Source organism: Adelges cooleyi, unplaced genomic scaffold (assembly GCF_023614345.1).
Source record: "Adelges cooleyi isolate 19-005CV unplaced genomic scaffold, UGA_ACOO_1.1 ACOO_flye_CR_arks_rails_tigmint_CR_PRNA_30, whole genome shotgun sequence".
Lineage (NCBI taxonomy): Eukaryota > Metazoa > Arthropoda > Insecta > Hemiptera > Adelgidae > Adelges > Adelges cooleyi.
The window spans coordinates 12,243,311-12,269,751 of NW_026095971.1; the positions used below are offsets into that span (position 1 = coordinate 12,243,311).

A 26,441-nucleotide genomic window follows, 5' to 3' on the forward strand; every position below is an offset into this window, starting at 1 on the left:
GGTAGGAGGCAGAGATGCGGCGGTGGCGGCGGCAACAGAGAAGCGGAGACGAAGAAATTATTCCGCCGCCGCCGATCCGACTTAAATGGGTTTTAATATCCACACGGTGTTCCGCCACCCGGCCGCGTACTGATTTCCCGTCGGCCCGCCGGCCAATCGGGACACGAACGAGGCGGTGCCCCGCCAAGACCGACCCGCCCGCCGGGTTAACCGGCCACGCGCGCGCCTTCCGGCCTCACAGTCCGTCGCGCACCGTGCCCGTCCGCACTGCAGCCACTCCGCTCCAGAGATTTCACAACTCCCGGATTAGACGAGATTGATGACGGCGACGCATCCATCACCACTCTATTTACGTATTTTTATTGTTGTCATCGCATCGTAATATTATTGTTATCGATTTGCCGTGCGTGTCGCATCTCGTTCGTTTCGCATATAATAAACGACAATTACGCACACGGTACTCGTTTACAGATATTACAGCTAATCCTACGGCGTGATCTTGATACATTATTTTCGTTGTTGACTGTTTTTAATTAGTATTAAAAACAGTGTCACACACTACATTTGTCATGGTCGATGAGACAAAGTGCAGTTCGGTCGAAGACGGTACGACGTCTGATGAAGACCGCGACGTACGCGTGGACTCAGGCGGTTCTGACGAGGAATTGTGCATGGACGAAGAAGACGAAGACGACGTGTCACCCACTTCGGCGCCCGGTGCCCTTACGTTTGGCATATCGCGTCTGTTGGGCGGCGGTGGCGGAGACTCGCCCGGTAAGCGATCGGTGGCCACCAGCGTAGCCGCCACCGTGTCGGGTCCGGCCGAAGCCCTAGCCTCGTTGTACGCAGCTGGCCACCACGCAGCCGTTTTTGGGTTACACCATCTTCACCAACAGCACCAACACCACCAACTTATGGCCGGCAAGCCGGACGACAAATTCCTCCAGTACTCGGGCGCCGCGGGCGTCATCAAAGTACCCGCTCACCGACCTCTCCCCAACAGTGGCTCACCCGGGTCTCTACCGTCTCCTTGGGCTGCCGCCGCCATGGATCCCGTGTCCTTTATGCAGCGCAACGCTTTCCTATTTGCCGCCGACAAGAACCGACTGGCAGCGGGTAATTATTATTAACTGAAAATCCATAATTATATAGATATTAATTATTTTCCTACAACGCAAAAGTCAAATATTTGTACACGCACTAGGAGCCACCGGCTAACAACTTATTTTTTACGTTTACCATACATATTACATATATTATTTAAAGTAATAGGTCTTTTAAAAGGACATAAATCTATAGTCAAAAATAAAGTAGACTATAGCCAAATCGTAACAAAAGTTATTGGATGGCCTGGGCTGAAGGACATAGGGCAAGTTCCTCTAGATCGGTTCCATTTTAATTCATCTGTATTACCTATACTTTTAAATCCTGGATCGGGTTAATCATAAATAAAAAAGTGGTTTATTTTAATTTTATAGACCGCCATACTCTACATCAGCTCACTCACAATTTTATACGTTATTTTATCAATAAATTTTAACTTTATATAAAAAGTAAACTTAAGATCGAACGCTACCTCATGATATACGACAACTAAAATTTTAAGGATCCAAAAAACATATTGGTTTTATATTTTTGTATGTAAAAACACAAAGCTCGTTAAAGTAAATAAAGGATAAAAGGAAGAGCTAAATAATTTTGATTCATTATTTTGTACAAATATTTAAAACATTTATTTTTAAAACTCTCCCACTTTCCAAAACATAAAATATGTATAATGCAATTTTTAAACTAATTGTTAAAATGTAATAATATAAAAGTTTTGTAAAAATTATTGTTATGGTGATATATAAGAAGATAATATTTAAGAAATAATAAGTAACACCGAATATAATTAATTAAATATTTTGGTTGACTGTATTATACCTAAAGTATGATACAGACTACACCACTGATGTATGCTATTCGCATTAATTTATCTTGTTGAACATCTTTTAGCGATTCTTTTAACAAGTATACCTATTAACAATTCTATTTTAATTAGATTTTTTTTACATGAAATTCGCCAATTTTATACACTTATACTAATTTAATTGTGCAATATCTTGTAATAGTGACTATTAGTGTACTATTAAATAGTCTATTATCCATTATTCATCATCTGCACGCTAGGTTATATATTACACATAATTTATTTAACGCATTTAATTGGCTCCACTATAAGGACAAATTAATTAAATGATAACTGTGCACGTTTTACGCAATACGATATTAGTTAAATAAAAACAAATTATTTTCAACATTACAATAATTACAGTTTAAGAATTCATATTAAGCAGTCACCCTACAAGTCTTTATTATAATTATACCTTAATAGTTGTATTATACATTTGAAATTAAAAATGTTTTATATTGTATAAACGTCGCCGCCATGTTTTACTTACCAGCGGGATCAAGTATAACAACTGTTTAAGGGAAGAGTGCCACTCGTGTGGTTTATATATATATGTATATAAGTAACTATAGCAAACGCTTGAAGAAGTTTTTTTTCTTCCAGAGCGCGTAACTAATGATTTTAGTGGTATTGTAATGCTCCATTTTCTTTAAGTTATTGCAGCAGTAAAAATTAGAACCAACCGCGTTTTAATCTTGGCCGTCGTCCAATTAATTTGTATTTTATTAAAAGGGTAAAAAAAAAGTGTAACGTAAACGTCTTTAATTTCAATTATAAAAAGAAATTTAATTGCAGACAATTAGCTAGCCGTGCTAAAATTATGACACGGCTGAACGGTCAGCTACAGTTAAAAGTGAACAAAATATATCAATTAATCAATACGCTATACTATATTATTGCAAGGTTTAAAATATATAAAAACACATCATTGACACACACACACATATATATATATAATTGCTATATACATTTAAAATAAAACACGTTTTTTTTTTGTTTTTACGTGCGGCATAATATTTAACAGCATTGTAAGCAGTTATAAACTATATAAATATATTACGGCTACGACTACCATCTCTAATGCATTAGTGTAACAATAATTGAAATTATATATTTACATATAAACAGTATGAATAGAAAATATGCGCTCTGATAAACATTCTAGTTTAAATTGAATATAACCACTGTGCAGTATTCGACTTGTTCTTCCATCCATATAGTTTCGCGTTATTGGCATACAATATTATAGTATAACATGTATTAGATAACAATATATATATATATATATATATATATATATATATATATATGTATAAACATAAGCATATACTTGCGGTATACGAGGCTAGCTTATAAAACGCTTGATGACCAATACAACTATAAATGTATGTAGTATGTACTTTTGAGTGGTTGATTTGTACGTCGAAATGTCGGGGGTCATTAAATTTAATATTTTTAGGTTACTATAGTATTATTGACTGTATACCTGATCTACTGGGATTCAGTCTAAGTATTGTTATTGAAAACTTCGATTTCTTAAGGGCGCAGACACGTTGAATTGTCGGCTTATTGTGGGGTGATTTTTTTGTATCTTGTGGATGTAAAATCTGACTGTAAAACGCCCCTGGACACAATCGCGTGTTCTCGGCTACCGGAGTTACCCAGACACACGGTTAATTCCAAACGGCCGTCTCGTGTTTTGTATTTACACGTGTATACAACCTTTACACACCTGTATAATATGTGTGTACGGCGGTATAGAATAATATATAATATACCTATAAGACCGATCCTAATTACAAGGCAACGGCATCTTCTTGATATCCGCGATCGTTCGTCGGCAGATTATAAAATCCAATATACAATAATAATATTGTATTTATGTATACCTACCTGGCGTTATGTACCTTCTTACTATCAACGGCCGGTAGTCATGCACCGGTGTATTATATACTTTTAGGAAAACAATTTAATCCTATACCTACTCTGAACGTTTTTCTGTGCGCCTAATTATACACACAGAGATTTCCGGAAACGGATACTTTTATCCTATTCTGTAATTATTTGGTAACCGAACGGGGCCCGCACACAAACGCCGAGTTCCCAAAAATGATCCCTGTGATCTAATCAACATGATATCTTTAATGGGGTTTCTACTTTCTATAGCGTATGACTGCATCCGGCATCGCATTAAACAGTTCAACTTTTTTTTAACAAAATCTATGGTATTAGATTAAATATAGGTACATTGAAAACTAATATTAATTAAAAATAAATAGTAATATTTAATAGATATTAAATACTCTGTAGCATATTTTAATATTTACTATATTAGTCTTATGACAGCATATCGTTAAAAATGTTGGCTTCCTTTTTTTGTATAGTTTTCATTGTGAATGTTATATCTTTTTCTACCACTACTTTGTTGTATTTACAAACTCAACACTATAGAATATTATCAGTAGAATGTTTAAAATTTTGCTATCCTAAATATACCGGTGCTCCCTGCAGATAACTTTTCTTATTCATATACATACTAAACGGCTAATGACATACACATATATATATATTTTGTCATGTATAGAAACAAAAAGTAATATCGAAAGAAAATCTAAACTAGAAATCTTAATTTGGCCATAAGTCAATGTAGGAAAATTAGAGTAGTAATAACATGTTTAGGGTTACTAAAATTAATTTAACAAAATATAAAAAATATATTCATAATACGGCATCCCCTAATTACACTACTAATTATTATATGTCCTCTAGCTTTCTCCATCCTTGTTATTATTGTACTGAGTTTATTAAAATTAACTTTGACCTGGAATATTCTAATAATAGCATCTAAAAGTTAAAAAATAGACTTACTTATTTTATGTTTTTTTTAATAACTCTTTGTAAATCAATATCGTACTTGTAACATCTGAATGTGATGGGTAATCGCAACAACTTTTCTTGGCATGATTGGCTAATTTATATGTTTATCACGTACTCTAGCTGTATACTCGATGTTTCGATCTTGTCGGCTCGCTACAAACCGGAAAGACAAACGGGGCTTAGGCATTTTCGCACGTTTTCTTTACAACCGAGAAATGGAGGTGGATGTGTGATAAATATTAACCGTTTCACGAGTAAAGCAAAAACGCGCCAGTCGGTGGCGGTTAGTCTATAAAATAAAATAAAACAGCTGCCAAAAAAACCATATACCTATTTATGTATATATATAAACAACAACTGTAAGAATATGCGTTGGGAATAAACAAACAGGTGCCGTCTCCGTTTATTGGTCAGCCGGAGCAAATGGTGGTGGCTGTGACGGCAATATCGGTTCCATAAAAGTTTATAAACCTGTCCGATCCCCTGTTCCTCTAGCACCCATCAACTTCGATTCTACACAAAAACGGTTTTTTACGATTGTGGCTTGTGGTACGTTTTATATCAACATAATATCATATACCTACAGTATATGATATAATTCATAACACAATAAAGCTTGTATATTTTAAAATAATATAGCGTATATCCATAACATCATATGGCTAGTGATGGATACCAATAAGAAAATAGTCAGGTGGAGAACACCGCTAAATTTTAGCAAGTTTATCTGGGAACTATAAAATATAATGAAGCCTATTTTTATACGTAATATAACACTTCGGAAACACTGACTGTATAGATATAAATTGTTAATTAGTGACATTAAACATGATATAAATAACGAGTTGGTTATAAAAAAATAACGAGTTAAGACTTAGGAGTGGTTATGGTAGGTTTGTTGCGTAACACTTACAGTGCGCGACAAAAAGATAAAGGCACAACATTTAATCAAATAAAAGTCTATATTTATCTCATGGAACTAGTTATTATTAATAAAAATACAATTTATAGATTCTATGTACTACCAAACTTCAGGTTATACCCAAATGATAGCAATCCTATCTTATTTTCTTGATCATAAACTAATAAATAAAGATTTATCGATAATTTATTAGGTTTTTGTTGCGACAAAATTATAAAGGCAAATATCTATATATAAACAAACTATTCGATATTACATCATTTATTATATTTATTAATGTTTATATACATAATTTTAATATATTAATATTTAGTGGAACCTCCATTAGCACGAATAGTGGCAAAAATTCTATTTGGAATTGTGTCGTAAAGCTTTATTGTAACATCTTGGGAAATTAGTGCCCAAGCATCTAAAATTGATTGTTTCAACTCACGAACTGAAGAATATTGTTTGGCATCTTTATAAACTTCTTTGGCGAGTAGTCCCCAAACATTTTCAATAATATTTAGATCTGGAGATCGTGAGGGCCTATCTAATATTGGTGTAGAATTTGTTTCAAACCATAATTTTATGATTCAAGCAGTATGGATTGGCGCATTATCCTGCTGAAATATAGAATTTCTTCCTGCTATTTGCCGAAAACATGACTTTTGGGTGTTAAGGAGATCTCTATACTTCAAAAAATTTATTCTACCATCTAAAAAAACAACTTCACTTCGTCCTTTATAACCAATTGCACACCAAATCATTACAGATCCTCCTCCCATTTGACGTCTTGACATTATACGTTCATCTTTTTTAAATCGTGATAGTCATACGAAAATCCATCAAGTCCATCCAAATCTTAAATCGTGATAGTAATACAAAAATCAATCAGGTTCATCCAAATTAAATTGTTTTTCATCTGAAAAAATTACTTTTCTCCATCTTTTTGACCAATAAATTTTGTTTCTTGAAAAGTTCAATCTTGCATTTTTATTACGTTCGTTTAATGTTGGTTTTCATAATAGTTTTTTTCGAATGAGTGTTGGTGTGCGTTTTAATAGTCTTTGTACGTTACGAATACCAGTTTTCACACCACATTGATTGAGAATATCACGTGCAGACAAAGCAGAATTCGATGCAACTCTTAAAATTGCTCTTTTCTCACGATCAGTTAATACTTGCGGTCGACTTGTAGACTTCTTAGAATTGTAATTTTGGTCAAGTTTTACAAAATTATCTATAACCGTGGAACTCCTTTTTAGTCTACGCGATATTTCCCGATTTGAAAGTCCGCATTCCTTATATGCCGTAATTTTTCCTCGTTTTCAGTTCATAATGGTTTTGCTCTTACCATGGTAAATTATTTAACAATTAATAACAATACTATACAAATTATGCTAATACAGTATATAATGTTAGGTTGTATTAAGTATAGTAGAAGTATTACATAAGGATAATTTTGTCAAACAATCACTTAATACGCAACGAAACTGACTACCTTTATGTTTATGTCGCAACAAAAACCTAATAAATTATCGATAAATCTTTATTTATTAGTTTATGATCAAGAAAATAAGATAGGATTGCTATCATTGCTATCATGTTTTTTTAGATGGTAGAATAAATTTTTTGAAGTATAGAGATCTCCTTAACACCCAAAAGTCATGTTTTCGGCAAATAGCAGGAAGAAATTCTATATTTCAACAGGATAATGCGCCAATCCATACTGCTTGAATCATAAAATTATGGTTTGAAACAAATTCTACACCAATATTAGATAGGCCCTCACGATCTCCAGATCTAAATATTATTGAAAATGTTTGGGCACTACTCGCCAAAGAAGTTTATAAAGATGCCAAACAATATTCTTCAGTTCGTGAGTTGAAACAATCAATTTTAGATGCTTGGGCACTAATTTCCCAAGATGTTACAATAAAGCTTTACGACACAATTCCAAATAGAATTTTTGCCACTATTCGTGCTAATGGAGGTTCCACTAAATATTAATATATTAAAATTATGTATATAAACATTAATAAATATAATAAATGATGTAATATCGAATAGTTTGTTTATATATAGATATTTGCCTTTATAATTTTGTCGCAACAAAAACCTAATAAATTATCGATAAATCTTTATTTATTAGTTTATGATCAAGAAAATAAGATAGGATTGCTATCATTTGGGTATAAACTGAAGTTTGGTAGTACATAGAATCTATAAATTGTATTTTTATTAATAATAACTAGTTCCATGAGATAAATATAGACTTTTATTTGATTAAATGTTGTGCCTTTATCTTTTTGTCACGTACTGTATTTTGGACTTATTTATTAGTATATTTTTAACCCGGTATATGTTTATAGATTTGCCCCAGTGATGACTTTTGATTTTAAAACGGAAACCGCGTGTTCCAGCGTCATACCAAGAGTAGAATTTAAATTTTACGTGTGTATATGTACTGTAGGTATGCTCATAAATAATATAATCGCAAATTATTGTACACAACACTAGACGAATTACTGGAAACCGAGTACGTTTGAAATTATTATTGTAGAACACGAATTTCCAGAAAAAACCTAATATACATCGTTTCGTTTAAATGTACAGTAATTTCGTACGCTAGTTATTTCTAACATAATATTACAGGCGCGGATTCAGGATGTCTGATTGGGGGAGGAGCATCAAATGATATCAATAGAAATAGGTTTTACTATGTTAAAAATTTTTGAAATCATGATCGAGACGAAGTTTACCTCGAAATTATTTATTTAAGTAGACCAAAATTGAAAATGTTACGTGCAGACTATTGGTGCATTAAATTATCGTTATTTTTAATTATATTTTAGTTCCAAATAGTAAACTTCAATAAATAATTAATATTTTGATTGTAATAAATAAACAAAAACAAATTTTAAGTATAATTGATCGAAAACCAATATAATTTTTACAAAATGTTATATAAAATATAGAAATATGTAATAAGAATAATTTAATGTTTTTCTCATGCATAAAAAGGGCATTGCTTTCATGCCCTTCCTTGTATCCGCGCCTGTAATATTATAATATAACATTTCAACAGATTTCCATAGAATGGTTATATATAAACAAATATGTACCAAAGCAATATTATAAGACCATCATCGTAAGCGACTTTCCCAGAGAGTTCGTACATTGTATTTAATGCTTTATGGTTGAGTTCATCATATATGTGTGCTTGGAAGGAACGATTATCCTTTTAAGACTGAAGTATTTATGATCGAATTTGAACGATGCAAGTTTGGAAATACATAAACAAATAATTATAGATTACTATTTCTTAGATACAGTAAGAACTAAAGTTTCAAAATATAACCATTTGAACAACTAGAAGAGGAGGACTGAGAAATTGAAAACCTCGATAACTCTTAAAGCTCCTCCATAGTTTCGGTAAAAAATTATAAACGTTACTAGGGGTTATGCCTGATTGGTTGTTGGCATTTTAAGAGCCTGGTCAAATTTAAAAGGATTTTAACTTTCAACCCACTCCCCATAGTTTAGCCAATGTATATAATTTCTAAAACATAATATAGTAAACAGATCTCTATTTACTCAAATTTACACGTTTAATACAATTATTGATAAGTAGAGCTATAAGTAAGGCTATATAAGTTATATGTACTAAATCAATGATTTTTTTTTCAAATACAGAACAACACAAACTACGAATATAATATTATGGTTTAAGTAGTAACTCGCATGTTAATCAAATCTCCTTGAGTATTCTAATTTTTCGACTAGATTTGATTATAGGCTTGTAGGAAAAATATCTTATATGATAAAAAAAAAAAATTATAAGAACAGAAAACAACATAAATACTAATAATAAAGTGTGTAGAATAAAAGAAACCGTCGGTGTATTATAGTTAATAGCTGCCTTCGTGTATGCACAGGTTCAAGTGGCCCGTTATAAAATGAAACTTTTTGGCGTCGTTGTGAATATATAGTTATAGCATTATAGTATTATTAATGCGAAATGCTTTGTCAAATATTCATGGGGGAGGGGGTCGTGTGGCAGAACCGCCGCAATTCCGCACCCCGTTAAAGTGTATATACAGCTATGTTTAGGTAAGTGTATATAAATATATATTATATATGTGTGCACAATGAGCCGTCAAGTCGACAAACGACTACGTCGAAATAAGCAAAGTTAAAATAAAGTGGAGGGGGGGGGAGGGGGTATGCAAGCGATGCGTTTTTCTCGCAAACCCACTGTTCTCTCCCCGTCCAAGATTAAGATGGATGCCCAACAATGAGCTTATACACGGTGTGCACTTCCCTCGCCACCCTTAATTGAAACCACGTGCGTATGTTTAACGCAAAAATGGATTGCTCGCCGTATACCTCCAACGCCTTTCCCACCTACCGCCCCGTTTGACTTCAAAATCCATTACCCTGACACCGTGCAGAACGCAAACAATCGCCAAACTCATTAAATTTTTACTCGGATTGCACATGACCTCACGAGGGAAGTTGAACCTTTCCCATCTCTTTGTATATAATATAATAATACATAAATACATATACATTTTTGCAGTTGATTATTTTAATTTCACTTACATCTCTGTGTGTATATTTTATTCGTCTATATGTAATGAACGGCATAATGTTAATATTTAGTCGATACGCACTTAACTAATTTTTGTAAAATTAATTGACACTTTATTAAAAACCAATAATAGGTATACAATGCAATTATTGGGTTTTTAGTTTCCGTGTTAAAATCTATGTTCATTGTTAAATACTTAATTTACATCCTCGATTAATAATCACACACTAAAGTGTGTATAAACTAGTGATGGGATATGAAAATATGGATTTAAAAAAAAAGAAAGCTTTACTTTGTCTATATATTGCTTTCATATTTTGGATTCGGGATTTTCGGTTTCAACAAATCCGAAGTCCAAAAGTAATTTATCTTTTTAGTGTTGTGTTTTAAAATTACATTTTCGTCAGCAATATTTTACTTAGATACAATAGCTTTTTATTATAATAATATTTTGTACTTGTGCCAAGTGGCTTAAATAGCGTTTTTTTTTGTTGTAAAAATCTGGATTTTCAGATTCCCACCACTAGTATAAACTCGTTTGTCAACCATCGCGTTAAGTCGAGAACTTGACTGAGTAATTACTTATATAATATAATAATATTAACACTATGAAACACCGACCTTGACGCATAAACAATAATTTGACAAAACTACACGAAAGATAATACACAGTTGGTCCAAATAAACAATTTTACTTGGCCGAACTAAATGAGTTACTTCAACTAAAAACTTAGTCGCCAACTATAAATTTATTGTGTCTCTATATTAACCATAATTTTAGTTGGACCAACTATGTATTTTTTTGTGTATGTATGTATAGACACATGCTGCTTATAAACAGCTAAGTAAATGTATAATACATTATAATATTTAAGTGTCTAAAGTGAACAAACGGGGAGTGACGTCAGCGGTCGATGTGGTTGAATCGCTGGGCCCATCAATCAGCGTTTGTAGTGCACGGGCATCTCAAAATACAAGCGGGTTTGACGGTAAAGCAGACTAATGATTTTCGAAAACCGACCCGAAATTGATCAATGGTGTTATTTATGTACAGACGGGTAAACGGTAGCTAAGCTCGTCATGTAATAATAATATTATTATTGCAGATACGTTTTAAACCGTTAATGTATGCATACCTAAGTAATAATTATAAATATTACATTGTTATTTCGCCCCCACGGTGTATAATCTTCCTATGTATCCTATCTGGCTCATCACATCATCAGCAGTTCTCTCGTGTAGACTTAAGAGCGAACGTTATTATTAAAATTTTCAAAGTATATAGTATATTCACTATATTATTATAATATATATTATATAGATCCATTGAAAACAAAATCTAGTTGCTTTACGGCTTAAAAGAAAATCCTTAGGTATAAGTGCACGCGATCACGCACAGGACTCCGCCGTAGCGCGCGCCTACTGTCCAACAAATATTTCATGTATAACTAACTAACGCTGACATATTAATAATAATATACATAATGGTTGTGTGTGTGTAAGTACGTTATCGTGTCACCACGGTGGACTGCTGCTGTAGTGGTCAAATTACACTACACTATACAATATATAAAATATACTGTCTGCCTACTGTAGGTGGCCGGCCGTGTGTTTATACACTAATACAATTCAGATGTGTACAGATAAATAGGGTGCGAGCAGGACTGAATAAAGATTATAATACTTTTGTATATGTATCTATGTATTGTACATTCGTGGCGCCACCGTTTGTACCTAGCCAACCGAAAAATATGTATTATAACGGATACGGGGAGTGGAAACGTATGTATGTGTGTGTGCGAGAGAGAGAAGACACGAGTATTTCGCTTTACGTGTATATAGGTACATATAATAATAATATTAGTATAACGTCCTTTCATCGACGGTGTTTTTGTCGTTTTTCGCAGAGCATTAACTTATTGTTTTTGAACGTATAAGTGCTCGGGTCTATTCTAATGAAAGAGACAGAGTTAACAAAGATAACATAAAAAAACAGAATAGGCGCAAAAAAATATTAATAAATACAGCGTTATACCTATAAACATATAGTGGTTCTTATAAATATTCATCGGCAACACGTTTTTAGTCATTACACAGTGTCCCCTAAGCACTCTTAATTGATTGCGCGCAGAAGGCATCTCCCAAAACAACGCAATCCATTATAGAAAAAGTGAATAATTAATTTTGGGATCTTTCACCATGGTTTTTCGTTGCTATTTTTTTAAAACATTCTCCCTCTTTATTATATAGTTCTGTCGCTTTTGTATACACCTTTATAGCTATTATTATGCGAAACTTTTTTTCTTCCCCTTATAACCTATATACCGTTTACTTAAGGTCGTAATAAAATTAAAACGAATTGAAACACACTTTAACGAGCAGACAGTTATTTTGTCTTTAATGTAATTACATTACGGACAGTTTATCGCCAGAGCCATTCTATTTACATTGTAATTAAAATAAATATATATTCCAGCGATTGCATACTTAAAAACAACCTAGTATAATCGAGAGGTAAGAGTCGAGTACGCACAATAACGTGGACTGCAAATTGATACCTGCAATTTGCATTGATATTAACATAATTTAAACGTTATGTCGTTCAAATTCCAATGAACTTTTAAAAACTCGTTTAAAATGCAGTACAGGCGCAAAAACAATAATATTTACTTCAACTTCCGAATAGTAATATTTAAAGGCAGTAGCGACTGAACATCGGGACAAATAAATCACTTCATAATATTTTGTATAAAGTATTATAATATGTGTTTGATATGGCCAAGTGTAGGAAATTATATACATAAATAGTGACATATTTTGAAGAAATGAAAAACGCAAAAACGAGTGCCCTTCTCTGACCTAATAATAAATAATAAATAAATAGTACTAAAGATTACAAAGAAAACATTGATCTTGTGTATAATAGCATTTCTTTTTTGTGAACAAATAATTAGTTGCCTTTATATTATTCGAAGATTGAACATGTTTGTTTGTTTAACTTTTTTTATACGTTTAATGTGCTATAATATATACCAAGTGAACATAGATACGGGTTGTAGAAAATGCATGGCACAGGATCTGGTTTTGAGCTAGCTTGACAGCTCTTTTTACCTACTTGTTTGGACTTCTCTCATTAACTATTTTTTTTATTACTTCACATTAAACAGACTTTTTCTAGCCGGCGACTTCACCACTAATGTCTTAGGTACACAAATAAGATATAGGCTGTACCTCAATAGACCGTCAATTTAAAACTCATAGGTATGAGTTTGATGATTTACAAGTTTAATTTTTATGTGTAAAGCGTTAAAATATTATCATGTGACGGGTGACCACATAGAGTGAAGACTAAATGATAATGACATATTATAAAATAAAAAAACTCATTACTCTCCTTCTTCCACAGTCCTGTAAAAACGTATACTCTAGGGCATACATGTTATCTAAATCGTTCGGGATAACAACAAAAGTAAAATACCGCGTTCTATTAGAGAAGGAGCTGGGATAGAGGAAGAGTTGTGGAATGCGTGGAAAATTAACGGCCGACACCGCCGTTCGGCTGAATGAAAAGTGTTAGGGAATTTTATTAATTTTTCGCCACGCCACGGCCAGACGAAGGCGACCATTTAATTTTTCAAAGCCAATTAACAACGATCCGTTGATGTTTTATTAAGTAAAGCTTCTCGAGAGAAACCCAGATGAAGTGCGGGGAACTGGTCGTGCCCAGGCCATCTCGGTGTAATCCGTTTATCGCCGGAATAATTAATCATGAGACGTCTCATTCTTGTATGTAAGTGCGTTTATATATAAATACATAACAGTATTATTATGTACACGCACATAGATTGGCAGACTCCGATGCTGTTGCGTTCTCGCCGGAAGTTAATTTGTTACCGGCACAATTTCCGAAACGATTTGACGGCGGCCCGTCGGTTTTGCCACAGAACACGCACGCTAACGCTCTCTTAGCAACCACCACCGCATCTTCCCCGATCGCTTACTCTTGTATATATACATACCTAAAAGTTGCTAATTCGATTATTAGACGCTTCTCTTATATTGTCTACCGCACCGCCCACGTCCTCCCGCACACTGTACCGCATCTTTCCCGTCCCTAAGCCCATTTTCTCATCATGACCAGAGACTTTTCGTTGGCCGGATAAATTAACCCAAACTTCGCCCTTTTCCGTTATAATAATTAGTTGGTAATTTTAATGGATTTTGCCAGAGTAAATATATTTATATGTACACAGTACAGATATTCATATAATTTACAGCAGTCGCGGATTTCCATTAACGACCCTGCACTCTCCGCACGTCTACGATAAAGTCATCGTTACAAACCGCCATTTCACTCGACCAGACATAATAATATTATTATGTATACAAAATAAATACCCGTTTTGTACTACCGTTGAATCAATTACCGAATAATTCAATTATACATAATAATTTAAATATTTACAAGTATTGTAGTAGGTCTTATTAATATACTGTTAATTTTTATCATTTTTAACGAAGCCTTAAAAACAATTATATTATATATAACTATTAAACAATTCAAGATAAAATACCAAATATTTTGCACGGTGGAAAATTACCGTTATTAACTATTTTTTAGATGTCTGTAATAGGTAACCTATTGAGCAACCTGAAAAATTGTGTAATTTCCTCCTTTTTTAGGATTGTCAAAAAATAAACAATACAAAATACTCTAGAGTCTAGACCACTCTAGAGATACTTCGGTCTAATTTTTCAGACTTCAAGTCCCAAAACTAAACTAGAAAAAGTGAAATAAGAAAAACGTTTTTACCCCATCTAGGGAAAATGGTTTTTGATATATTTCTAGTTTGTAACTATTCATCAATAGTTAAAAAAATTAATTTTTAAAAAAAATAAAAGTTAGGGCTTTGTTATTTTAACTTGAAAAATATCTAAATTTTTTAGGATTTTTTATTAAATTTTAAAAGAGAAAGGGTAAACTATTTATAAATGTTTAGCTCAATAAAGTATCTTTCAGGCACGAGTTCTTAGACTTCATCCATAGACTTATTACTATTTAGTAATCGGATCAGTAATTTAAAAGATATCGTCGGTCCAGACACAAAAATAATAAAATTTAAATACATCACTGTAGAAACGAAAGAATTAAAAATGTGTATTTATGCTTAATATTATATTTTAGGTCCCATTGAACAAAAAGCTCGCCAGGATTTTCCCACAATGATAATTTTCTTAGTCGGCAATTATTACCAAACGCTATGAAGAAATACATGTCACTGCGCCATTGTAAATTTAGATTTTATTATGTTTTACCTCAAATACCTATACTCGTGTATATTATATTATATTATTTCCTATAATTGGCAGTCCTTTTTTACGGGTTTTCGTTTAATTGCAATCGGTTTATGCATGTCGTTTCAGTGTTCATAATATTATAGTATCATGTAATACGCAGTGCGCTTGTATTTATACCGCCCCCAAGCAATAACATTAATGACGGCAATATAACAACACAGTAATATAGTAGTAACTATCCGGAATTGCCATCGCATGATTATTTTGTCGTGCAGCACGGGCGTATTAGAACAAAAAACAATGTGATTCGTGCTCAATTTCGTGGTCGCATAATGACCAGCTGCGCCTTGCCCTGTCCCGCCATAACACCACTCGTATACTCCGGCGGTAACCAAACTTAACGGCGGACACGAAGTCGCTGTTTAGTGTTTAAAAAGAAAAATAATATACCCTATTCATACTACAGACAGACCTTCCATTTTATATTTTTCCGTGTCTACGCATGCGCTACGCTACTACTGTGGCCAGTTAAGAGACTGTTTCCTACATTATATATATATGCCTATACACAATAATAAAGCGATTCCAGTGGAGGGAGCGAGGTCTCGTTCGGCCATTATACGCTTTTTAATGGTCGAAAAACAATCCAGGGCCCCGTTATACGACGTGATTAAAACGTACGGCACGACGCGTACCGGCAATATAATAATATTAGGTGTACTATACATATATAGTATAATGTATATAGGTATTATATGCAGCTCGTTGCGGTCGTCCATTATAGGGATTGTGTGCGCCGGACAAATTGCGGTGTGCCTGGTAGCAGATTGTTACGGCAACGAGTTGAAATTTGTTTTATGTTTACATTTTGGCGTTACCAACCAATTAAGGGACAAGCACACGCGGCGGGGATTGAACTTTGGCTACGGCCTCTCACGCCAAACTATTAGAGCTTAACGACACTTTTCCACTTTAAACCCGCCGCGTTCGTTAATGCGTCGCTTTCCCTCTCTCAGACAGACCCGAAGCTTACAGCACATGTAGGTATATGCACATACTTAGTAAGGCCGTGCGCGCTACACTATTTTGTGTTGTTGTCGAGAAGATTTTTACGACGATTGACTTTATACGGTATTACAACAAGTTAACAGGAACATTTCAAATAAAAAATTAGCTGTTGGTTCGGCCCTTGAAGTTTTATATTAGTGAATATTAATGTTGTGAAATGCTAGTGCGGCTTGCTTTTATATGTGAAAAATAAAGCTAAATCATGCTTGCTGCTAACTATTTGGACCTCGCTATTTGCCTATATGGTAGTTTGCCCCATTGACAATATCAATAATTGATATACTCGTATCATGATATACTCGTCTGTCTCGGTTTGGTATATAATTTATTTACTACTTCAGACTTTAGCGTACTTATACCGGTCATAATATGCAAGTCTTCGAGAGGATTTATGCGTTTTCTAAAAGAACTCGTTGCCGGCTCAATAGCTCTGGTGGGGTGTATCCTATTAAGTGTAATTTGTATGTGCCTCGCGCCCAGATATTCTGTATACACAGTACACACATACACGTGATATTATATTATATACAGTGAAATGGATATTTTATATATATAATAATAATATGGTCCTCCACACCGTCCCTTCCGTTTATCCTACCCGGGGACGAGGCGGGATCGATCCGCCCCTCGGGTACTTGCGGTGTTACGTCAAAAATCGTTGCTCGGTCGCGTTACTCACGCTCCGCCTCTGCCGTCACACACATCTGTACATATAAATAGCGGTGCAAAATGTGTATCAGCTATACATACAGAACACTGGCTTATAAGCACACGGTTACATATTATTATCATGTATATAATATATATACCTAAGCAGATAAGCTGCGTATACGGGCATTATTGAAACGTCCCCGGGCCAACGGGCATAAATTGCACAGCAACTAATAAAAACCAGCCGAGGGTGAGGAGAACAGACTGGGAAGGTCAGAGACACGTGTATTTATGTATATTGTATGTACAAATCGTAAAGTGGACGCGGGGGTAGGTTATGAGACCGCCCTCAATAATAACAGCGAGTGCGGCAGAAGATTGCGCGCGGCCGACTTGGGGTTATAAAAATGATATTTTATGATTTAGTATGTATAGTAGGTATGTATGGCTTGAACGCGCGGCAAGAAGTTATTTGAATATATAAGTGTACCGTCATTTTTTTCTTTATGGATTTTATTCAGTCGCTTTTTATAAGAGCATTAAAAAAACGAGAACATATTTCGATATTATATTATTATACCTATAAATGAAAAACCGTCGGAAAATAAATGTTTATATTATGCTCTCTCTCTTTTATGCATGTTAATAATATGTGGCAAGCCTTCTCCATCGCGCAGTTCCTATTCATCACATATAAAGTACCTACTTTTACTTTAATTCAAAAAGCCAGTTGAACTTAATAATAAGTAAACGGTCATTTTCTTTTACGGTTACCCCGTACGCACATAGTATATATATATATATATATATATATATATATTAAGGTATCCGATATTTTGGAATTTTTCAGAGTTGTGTTCCCGAAATGTTTTTTACTTCCACTCAATAAAAACATATATATATATACCTATAAATACCTAAACCTATATATACCTAAAATATAAAAAATATAATGTATACTTCATGTATAATACAAACATTTTACAAAGGTAAATTATTGGAGAGTATCCACGAATGCGCTTGTTTATAGAGCTCAAATAGTCGCGCATCTGGGGTTAACATTATTGACCTTATATCTACAGTAGTGTTTAATAAACATTAATCAATTAAAATAAATAAATACATTTTATAAAACCAAATAAATTTAATATCGTACTCATTGAAGTTAAACGCGATTTTGATATTTGCGGAGATTATATAAAATATCAATGATACTATCGTTGTCAGTAAACTTGTTATTGTAACTAATGTAAAGTGAAGACGACTCATAAATTATACGTTTGCAACAGTGTAATAAGACATTGTGAACTTCTATTTAATAATAATAAACTCATATATGATAAGTACATAACACATCGTGACATAAACCAACTATACACATAATATAAATATATGTTAGTGATAAATCAGTTGGCTCAAAATCTCAAACTAATAATTTCGAAGATACAGTTGTACTTATATAAGTTAACAAATATTATTTTATTTTATTGTTTTATTATCAATTGTACCTATACATAATACAAATAAATAAAGTTACAAAAGAACAATATGGTTTAATATATATAAGTATAAAAAAACGTTCTATTGTAAAGGTGATATATTTAAATCGTATATTAACAAATATATAGTTAATAAATAACACTCAATTAAACGATTATTCTAAAATCCAGCCATTGTCGAATTGGCCAAATATATTTTATATTTTACAAAATCAATTGTTTTAATAAATACATGTATTTTCGTATGAATAATTTGTTATCAATGTACCTAATAAGACTATTGTTGAACATACAATTTTTGGTATTAACGAGTAATGACAGTTAACAATTATACTTTAATATTTATTTTTGGCACTACGTTTTTTTCAGTGTAGTTAGTTTATAAATTAACAATGAATAAAATAAAATTATAATTTACATCATTCATGTAAATTTACTTAAAAGAGGAAATGTTCCACAAAAATGATTGACAATTATTTATTATTTAATAAACTGTACTGGTAACTTTTATTAAAATTTGGGTAGAATATAAATGACAGACTTTTAGTCGATTTTATTTTTACTCATAGTTTATATAACTAATTAGTTTTATTTACCTAATTAGAGTAATAGCCTTTTTCATATAGAATTATTACGTTCACAAACTTACACGTTATAAACAATTTCTTGTATACCTGACTTTTGCGGTAAGTCTTGTATATAGTCATTTTAGAAATCTCTGCGGGATTACATGTTAAAAAAACCACCCTTTGAGCAGTGTCGTACGTGGCACGAAACGTTCCCCTCGTGCTTGTAAAAACGTTCGGTACAACGGGTAAACTCATGTAATTTATCAAGTTTGGAAATTGCGTTATGAATGAAAAATTGAAAAGAAAAAAACGTTTTACCAGATTAAAATATGTCACACGAGTTAGCAAAGTTTTTTTATACATAGAGTCGGATGGGAACGTCATAGCAATATATTTATGTTATGTATGTTTTAGTTAAGATCTGTGTTGTAATGTTGCCACATAAAAGTAAAACTAAAAACGAAAATCTAGTACGGAAATTAAACTCAAATAAAGTATAATAAGTGAACTTTTTAATTGTTTTTCCACAGGGTGTGCAGGAGGACTTCTCGGTGCCCGACGCATAGGTCATCCGTACCAGAACAGAACGCCTCCTAAACGGAAAAAGCCCCGGACGTCATTCACTCGCAGCCAGATATCACAGCTGGAAGAGAAGTTCAACAAGCACAGGTACCTGTCATCCGTGGACCGAGCGGCACTTGCAAAGTCTTTAAAAATGACAGACGCACAGGTTAAGACGTGGTTTCAAAACAGACGCACCAAATGGAGGTGAGTTTATTAAAAAATTATGTACCTAGCTATTTTCTCAATAAATTATAAATCTTGGTTTCCTTTTGCGATTATCATAATAATAGCAACTGCCCGCTGTATCTATTGTGGTAGTAATTGTATGCGAAACAGACTGGTCGTTTATACATTTCTAAGAATTGTTTTTACAAAATTTCGTTTTGCTAAATCTACAAAATAATCCATTCAATGGTGGACACTCATTTTCTCTGAAAATAATTACCATTTTGTAGTTTTTCTTTTGGAAAACATTTCAGTTAATGTAATTTTACAGTAATAAACAATGTTTTTTTCCTTAAATTCTAGAGTTCTATCAACTTTTGAAACTTATAAATTAAATTTTTTTTTATTTTATTAAGTATAATTTGTTGAACATTGTGACTGGTCGACGACCAGTTTTTAATAATTACTTTTAAAGTTCAAAACATAGGACGTGAGGAAGGTGGATTGTAGTATTATATTACTCGACCGCACTCGTCGGTCTTATCAGAAATATAACATCAATGTCTATTTTATAGAAAATTCCATAATATATTTTTTTATCTATTGAATTCCAACTGAGAAATTTTTCTGCTCACATTCCTTCTTTTCAAAGAACTATTTTTTTGAAATTCTAATACCTACACACACAAAAATAACTCGAATCATACCCGTGCGTATGTCTTCGCTATTGCCTATTGATCAGTTCTGTGACTCACAGTTAATATAATATAATTTTATTATTTGGAATTTTGAATTTGGTATAATATACTACTCGTTAGACAACGTATGGATCTAATAAAAATAAAACTCGTTTTTTATAGTTCCACTTACAAAATATAGTTGATATCTGTTATCGAATTAGGAGTATAACGATTAACCAGACGTTCATAGCATATTGTATGATTTTTATAACAATACTGTCTAAAAAAACCACACACCCTTGTTCACTTTGACCAACTGATTTTCGTCTACTCGGTTATCGTGAATCATGCCGATCGGACGCCTCGGGACAAAGGCTCCCTACATGTCTAATCCATTCAGCTTCTGTATAATATTATTATTTATATTAAAGTAATATTAATACTACATTGTATACCAGATAAAAATCAATATTACAGTTTACAATTTAAAAGAACTTAATACTTTAGTGTCTGTGGAAATAATTGTTCGTCTTGAAAAAAAAGCTGCTAGATTTGGCCATTTTTTTAGACTATAATACGCAAGTTCTAAACAACTATAATGAAAGTAAGAGCAGAATTCAAAATTACTTTTCTAAGAAGAATACATTTAAAAAACTTTTGATAGCTTATTGTGAAAAGTTTGTAAGCATTTTTCTCCAGTGCTAATAACTATAATAATTAATAACGAATCCAAATTATACACTTTAAAAAACAAAAGGTACTTTTTCATTGTAAATGTAGCCAACCCGTTTTTCTAAACTATTACTCAATGTAAAAATTAGTTAAATTGTTAATATTATAAACTGATTATAAAATATTAAGCGTTGTATAAAATAATAAAATTAATGTACAATAAACAATTTAAATAGTGACGATAATAAATATGGAACGACCATGTTACATTTTAGTAATATTTTCTTATGAACACAATAATAATACTTTTTCGTTATGCTATAATATTATAAATAGAAGCGCCGAACTGTTTGACAAAATCTACACTCGCTACTCACTAGGTATATATCTGGGAAGTATAGAAGTTATTATATAAAAGGGTAGTAATATTGTAATAATATTGTACATAGTGTACATAAAAAATATATAATAGTAATAATAATAATAATAATAATTTAATTCATTCGGCGACGACAAAACTGGATAAACGTTAAGAGAAGTGAAACGGAGGTAACAAAAAAAAACTCAGTCCATTAGAAGCTTTTAAAATTCCTGTCACCTTTTCGGACCGTGCGCTATTAAGTGGTTTTAATATACCATTTTTTTTCTTCTTTGTTTTTAATTACACGTGTTCCGCCGGACGGTTAATGCATATTCCTTGTAATCGGTGGCGCCCTCAGCGGCGCGGATAAAACGCTGGCAAACCCGTTGCCGCCGCCCGACGTGTGTACCCTATTAGTTACTACCTCATATATTATAATATACCTTATACACCGCACACTTAAATATACATACATATATATATATAAGTGTATTATAATAATATAATGTCCATTACAACATTATTTATTTATATACATATAAAAGACACGGCGTCGTCGGCATATTACTGGACGTGTGTGTGTTTTACTACTACCGCCGCCGCTCTGCTTAACGTACAAGAGTTAACAGACAAACGGACATGTTTGTTCTGCCTCCCTCGCATTATTCTACTATAGTGTGTTATAATATTATAAAATGTAATATAGGTATACATACAATTTTATATACTCTACAAAAAAAAAAAACAATTTTATTATTCAACTCCTTTCTCCCCCTCTTTCTTCCGCCCCGGTGATTTATCTGTTTACTCTATTTATTAATGCACCAAAAAGAATAACCGTTTAAGTACGCTCTGGATACGTTTTGGAAACGAAGTATCGAACGACCTGTGCCGGTAATTGAATGGTAGAGGGGGGGGGGGAGACCTGTTTGTGGAAGTGCCAAAGGGTAGTCGAGACACTGAGCGGCGGTGCAGGCGATAAGCGCGGACGGCGCCACACGTTGCGACCAAATCCGATGACTATTATGTTAAGCGCCGCCGTGTCAAGTTATTTTTTTTTTAAATACTGGACATTGACAGATTAAAAAGGACACGTACACTGTATAGAATTTGGGTATTAATCCGGACTCGTATCACTAATACTTATTATACCACTCTGCATCGTACACTATAACATAAAAATACTATATGGTGAGCTGGGTTTATATATGTAAAATAAAAGGTATACGTAAGCAGTAAGTCTGTGTATATACATTAGTAATTTCATACGTAAAACTCAAATAGGTCTAATTTAATTCGGAAAATCCTGGCGACTTATCGATAGATAGAAATGCTAATGAAAAAATATTACATAATAGGTAATATGTATGTATATTATAATACTATGTAAGTACACAAGATTAACGTAAAAAGATGGGTAGCTAAAATAATGAATTTTCAATAAAATATCGTACCGTCAACATATTAGTGTACCTAGTTATTTAAAAATAATAGCTATCAATTATTTTTTTCTTATCGAATGTCTATATAGATTATTTATTAACGCTAAACAGGTCATCGAGTCGTCATTATTAGCATTTATACATATTTTATGGTTTTTCATCTTCAGTCAATCAGTAAGACATAAGTACCAATTGGCTATTGAGTATTTACACCCAATATAATGGTGATGGAATATAAGTTATACAGAAGTGTGTTTGATGTTGTTTACGTGCTAACAGATATCATTATATCAACATTAGTAAAGCAAATTAACTCAAGCTTTACAAATGAATCATGATCAACTATAAACCAGTTAACGCACACAATTCGTATATGTTAATTGGTCCAGTCGGCGAATCACGCTAAACATAGGCGGAGTCGTGTCAGTATAGGTAATATTATACTTGCTACATCCGTGAGCGTTAAGCATTTCTATTCTCTATCAAAGATCGAAAAGAGATTGATATAAGTATAATATTTGTATCGATGATTCGTGTTAATGTCCAACACGGACCTTATAGCGAATCATTATCATTTAAATTGTATTCTATTTGATTCGCTGTTATTCGAATATTTACCAAATTAACCTTGGACAAACCGTTCTCAAAAATGTATGTATATACACACTGTACATTATATAATTATATAATTATATAAACGACTCCCTGTCGTTAAATATGGCAAATGGTAACATTACCGCGCCTCATTTGGTCGCCGTGCGGTTGTTCGCTGATGTTAAGGGTGGCGAGGACGAGTCTGGAAATTATTGATGCGAAACAGTATCGTATAATATTGTTTATAGCGCAGCATCGTACCATATAATAATATTAGGGTTTACTGCGTCTATTTACAAGTGAATTACTTATATTATCCTTTTACATTAAAAGACTTTTCATGAAATAGCGTTTAACAAGCCACCGCGGCGTTTTTATAAGCCGTTCCGTTAAGGATATAATAAAAAGCTGTTATATTTACATACAACGTGGTTAAAAAATACTCGCGTCAGAACAATGTGGAATATACCTTTGTAATGCACGGTTTTATTGTTTTATTACAATCCTAAGTTTTGAAATAAAAAAATAAATTGTAGTATAAGAGTTCAATATGATGTATAGTAGTCATAATGAAAATACAGTTTGCCTTTTTTCCCTTATGAAAACAATACTATACTCTTGTGGATAATTTTAACAACTTTTAGCGCCACACTGTAAGCTGTATTATACCTACGTTGCCCGCCGAGGTGCTGACGTACGCCTATATCGTATAATATTAAAACAGGCCGCGAAAACCGGGCGACAGGCGTTTAATAATTGATGCGTTCGTTCGTTTGGTGTTCATAGAAGGTCCAAACACACACACACACACTTGACACTGCCCGTAGAAATCCGCTTTAACGTTTTAAAATCATCTGAATTATTCAGGCCGGCTTTTAAACTGTCAACTTTCAACGTGACGCGTTAAACGGGCACAAAACCAGACCAGAGTCCCCGTCACCCCCTTGACATTATACAAGCAACCCTTATGGCAGTGCTGACTAACCGACGACCGTCACATACACACAACAATACAACTTTTGGCTCTTTTGTGTATATTTACTTTACTGGAAATCCAATGATCACTCTCGGCCGCCCTACAATGAACACCTAACCGCATGACATTCCCATGTCTAATATTATTGTAATATAATAACAACTATACAACGATGTATATTTGAACTGATATCATAGTTAATCGCCTGATAACCCTAATGCCAGTCCGTTTGTGCGACCACGATTACACTTATTTTGCAGCGGTCTTAATGTAAAACGCTTGCGTTAAGGCTATATTATTTAAGTGTTAAAATCTGTTTTCTTAACGATTAACTTTTTTTTTTCGTAGACGTCACATGATGGAAGAACGGGAAGCTCAGCGACAGATGGCAACGAAAATGATGCAGTCTATGATGGACGACCGAGACGGCGGCGTGCGGCTAGGCGCCTTACAGGGCCTACAGGCTTGGTCACCCGCGGCCATGTCGCCCGGCGGCGGCAGCGGATCCGGCGGTCCCACAATGGTGCAGGCCCCTCAGCCGCCACCTGGGCACTTTTCCCTGTCCCAGGCGCCGATCGCTTCGCCCATGTGTTAAAGCACCGACCCAGGCCTTAAGAACCGGTAGTCGAGACCTTAAAGGCGCATGTAAACTAGACATATCGAGTTTTTCTAATACAGCTATTTATCTTATTACATTGTGTATTATGTAAAAAAAAAATAAACTTATTTGTACATATTATTATGTTTGTAAACCGCGGTATACATTATGTGTGATAGTAATATTTAGTCATTTCGTGTATAGAAATAAAATGTTTTTTTTTTTTTTAATGAAAGGAACAAAGTTCTAAATTATGACGTATTTGTCGTACCTCTAAATTATTTGTCGTTATGTAAGAAAATACTGGTTATAATTTATAAAATATAGAGACAATTCCCTCAATGGTTTTTTTTTATTATTATTATTGAAAATGTTATAACGTTAAACAACGTGTGTGTACAGAATTTTTTTCCATTTCTGAAAAATATAAAACTAAATATAATATTTATCATGTACAGTTTTCACGAGTAGATATTATAAAACATTATACCTAAGTATCTAACATGTTTTTGGATATAATCATTCTTGTGTGTATAATTTTTTTTTAATAATTATTAAGAATATAATGAGTATTAAACGTCACTTACACGGTTATGTGTTTGGCGAACCATAAAAGGTGTTTTAACTTTAACGTTGTATTAATTAATTACATGTAAGTTCTAAGTGAAGACTCAGTTGAAAAACTAAACAGCTTGAGACATCCTATACTTTAAAATATATGCTTAAATTGTGTGTGCAATGTTAGATATTATAGCTGTTGTTGTACGACCAAGAGCATTTGTTTTTGTTTATAAAGAATAAAAATAAGTTTTATTATAATATAAATGCTTTTTGCTGTCGTTGACTAAGATTAGGAAAGTTTATACTTTACATCATTATATTATATATTTGTTACAAAACAGCGCCTACCTATTCTTTTCCCACTGATTATATTAAAAACATTAAAACGTCACAAACTGCTTATAATATGATATA

At 33.2% G+C, this 26,441-nt stretch overlaps 1 protein-coding gene across 1 annotated transcript; it reads left to right on the top strand.

Annotated features, from left to right (window-relative positions):
* Window positions 1-254: 254 nt before the first annotated feature.
* LOC126838543 (T-cell leukemia homeobox protein 2-like) lies at window positions 255-26,441 on the top strand. Its single transcript, XM_050573045.1, has 3 exons — window positions 255-1,116; window positions 19,945-20,182; window positions 25,217-26,441. The coding sequence occupies exons 1-3, from the start codon at window positions 570-572 to the stop codon at window positions 25,461-25,463; spliced, it is 1,032 nt and encodes a 343-aa protein (XP_050429002.1). The 5' UTR covers window positions 255-569; the 3' UTR covers window positions 25,464-26,441.

Bases quoted from the DNA above. Each gene is read 5' to 3' on its own strand.
- LOC126838543 (XM_050573045.1), top strand. From the start codon at position 570: ATGGTCGATGAGACAAAGTGCAGTTCGGTCGAAGACGGTACGACGTCT. The intron at 1,117-19,944 runs GTAATTATTATT...GTTTTTCCACAG, and splicing joins CAAGAACCGACTGGCAGCGG to GGTGTGCAGGAGGACTTCTC. The intron at 20,183-25,216 runs GTGAGTTTATTA...TTTTTTTCGTAG, and splicing joins AACAGACGCACCAAATGGAG to ACGTCACATGATGGAAGAAC.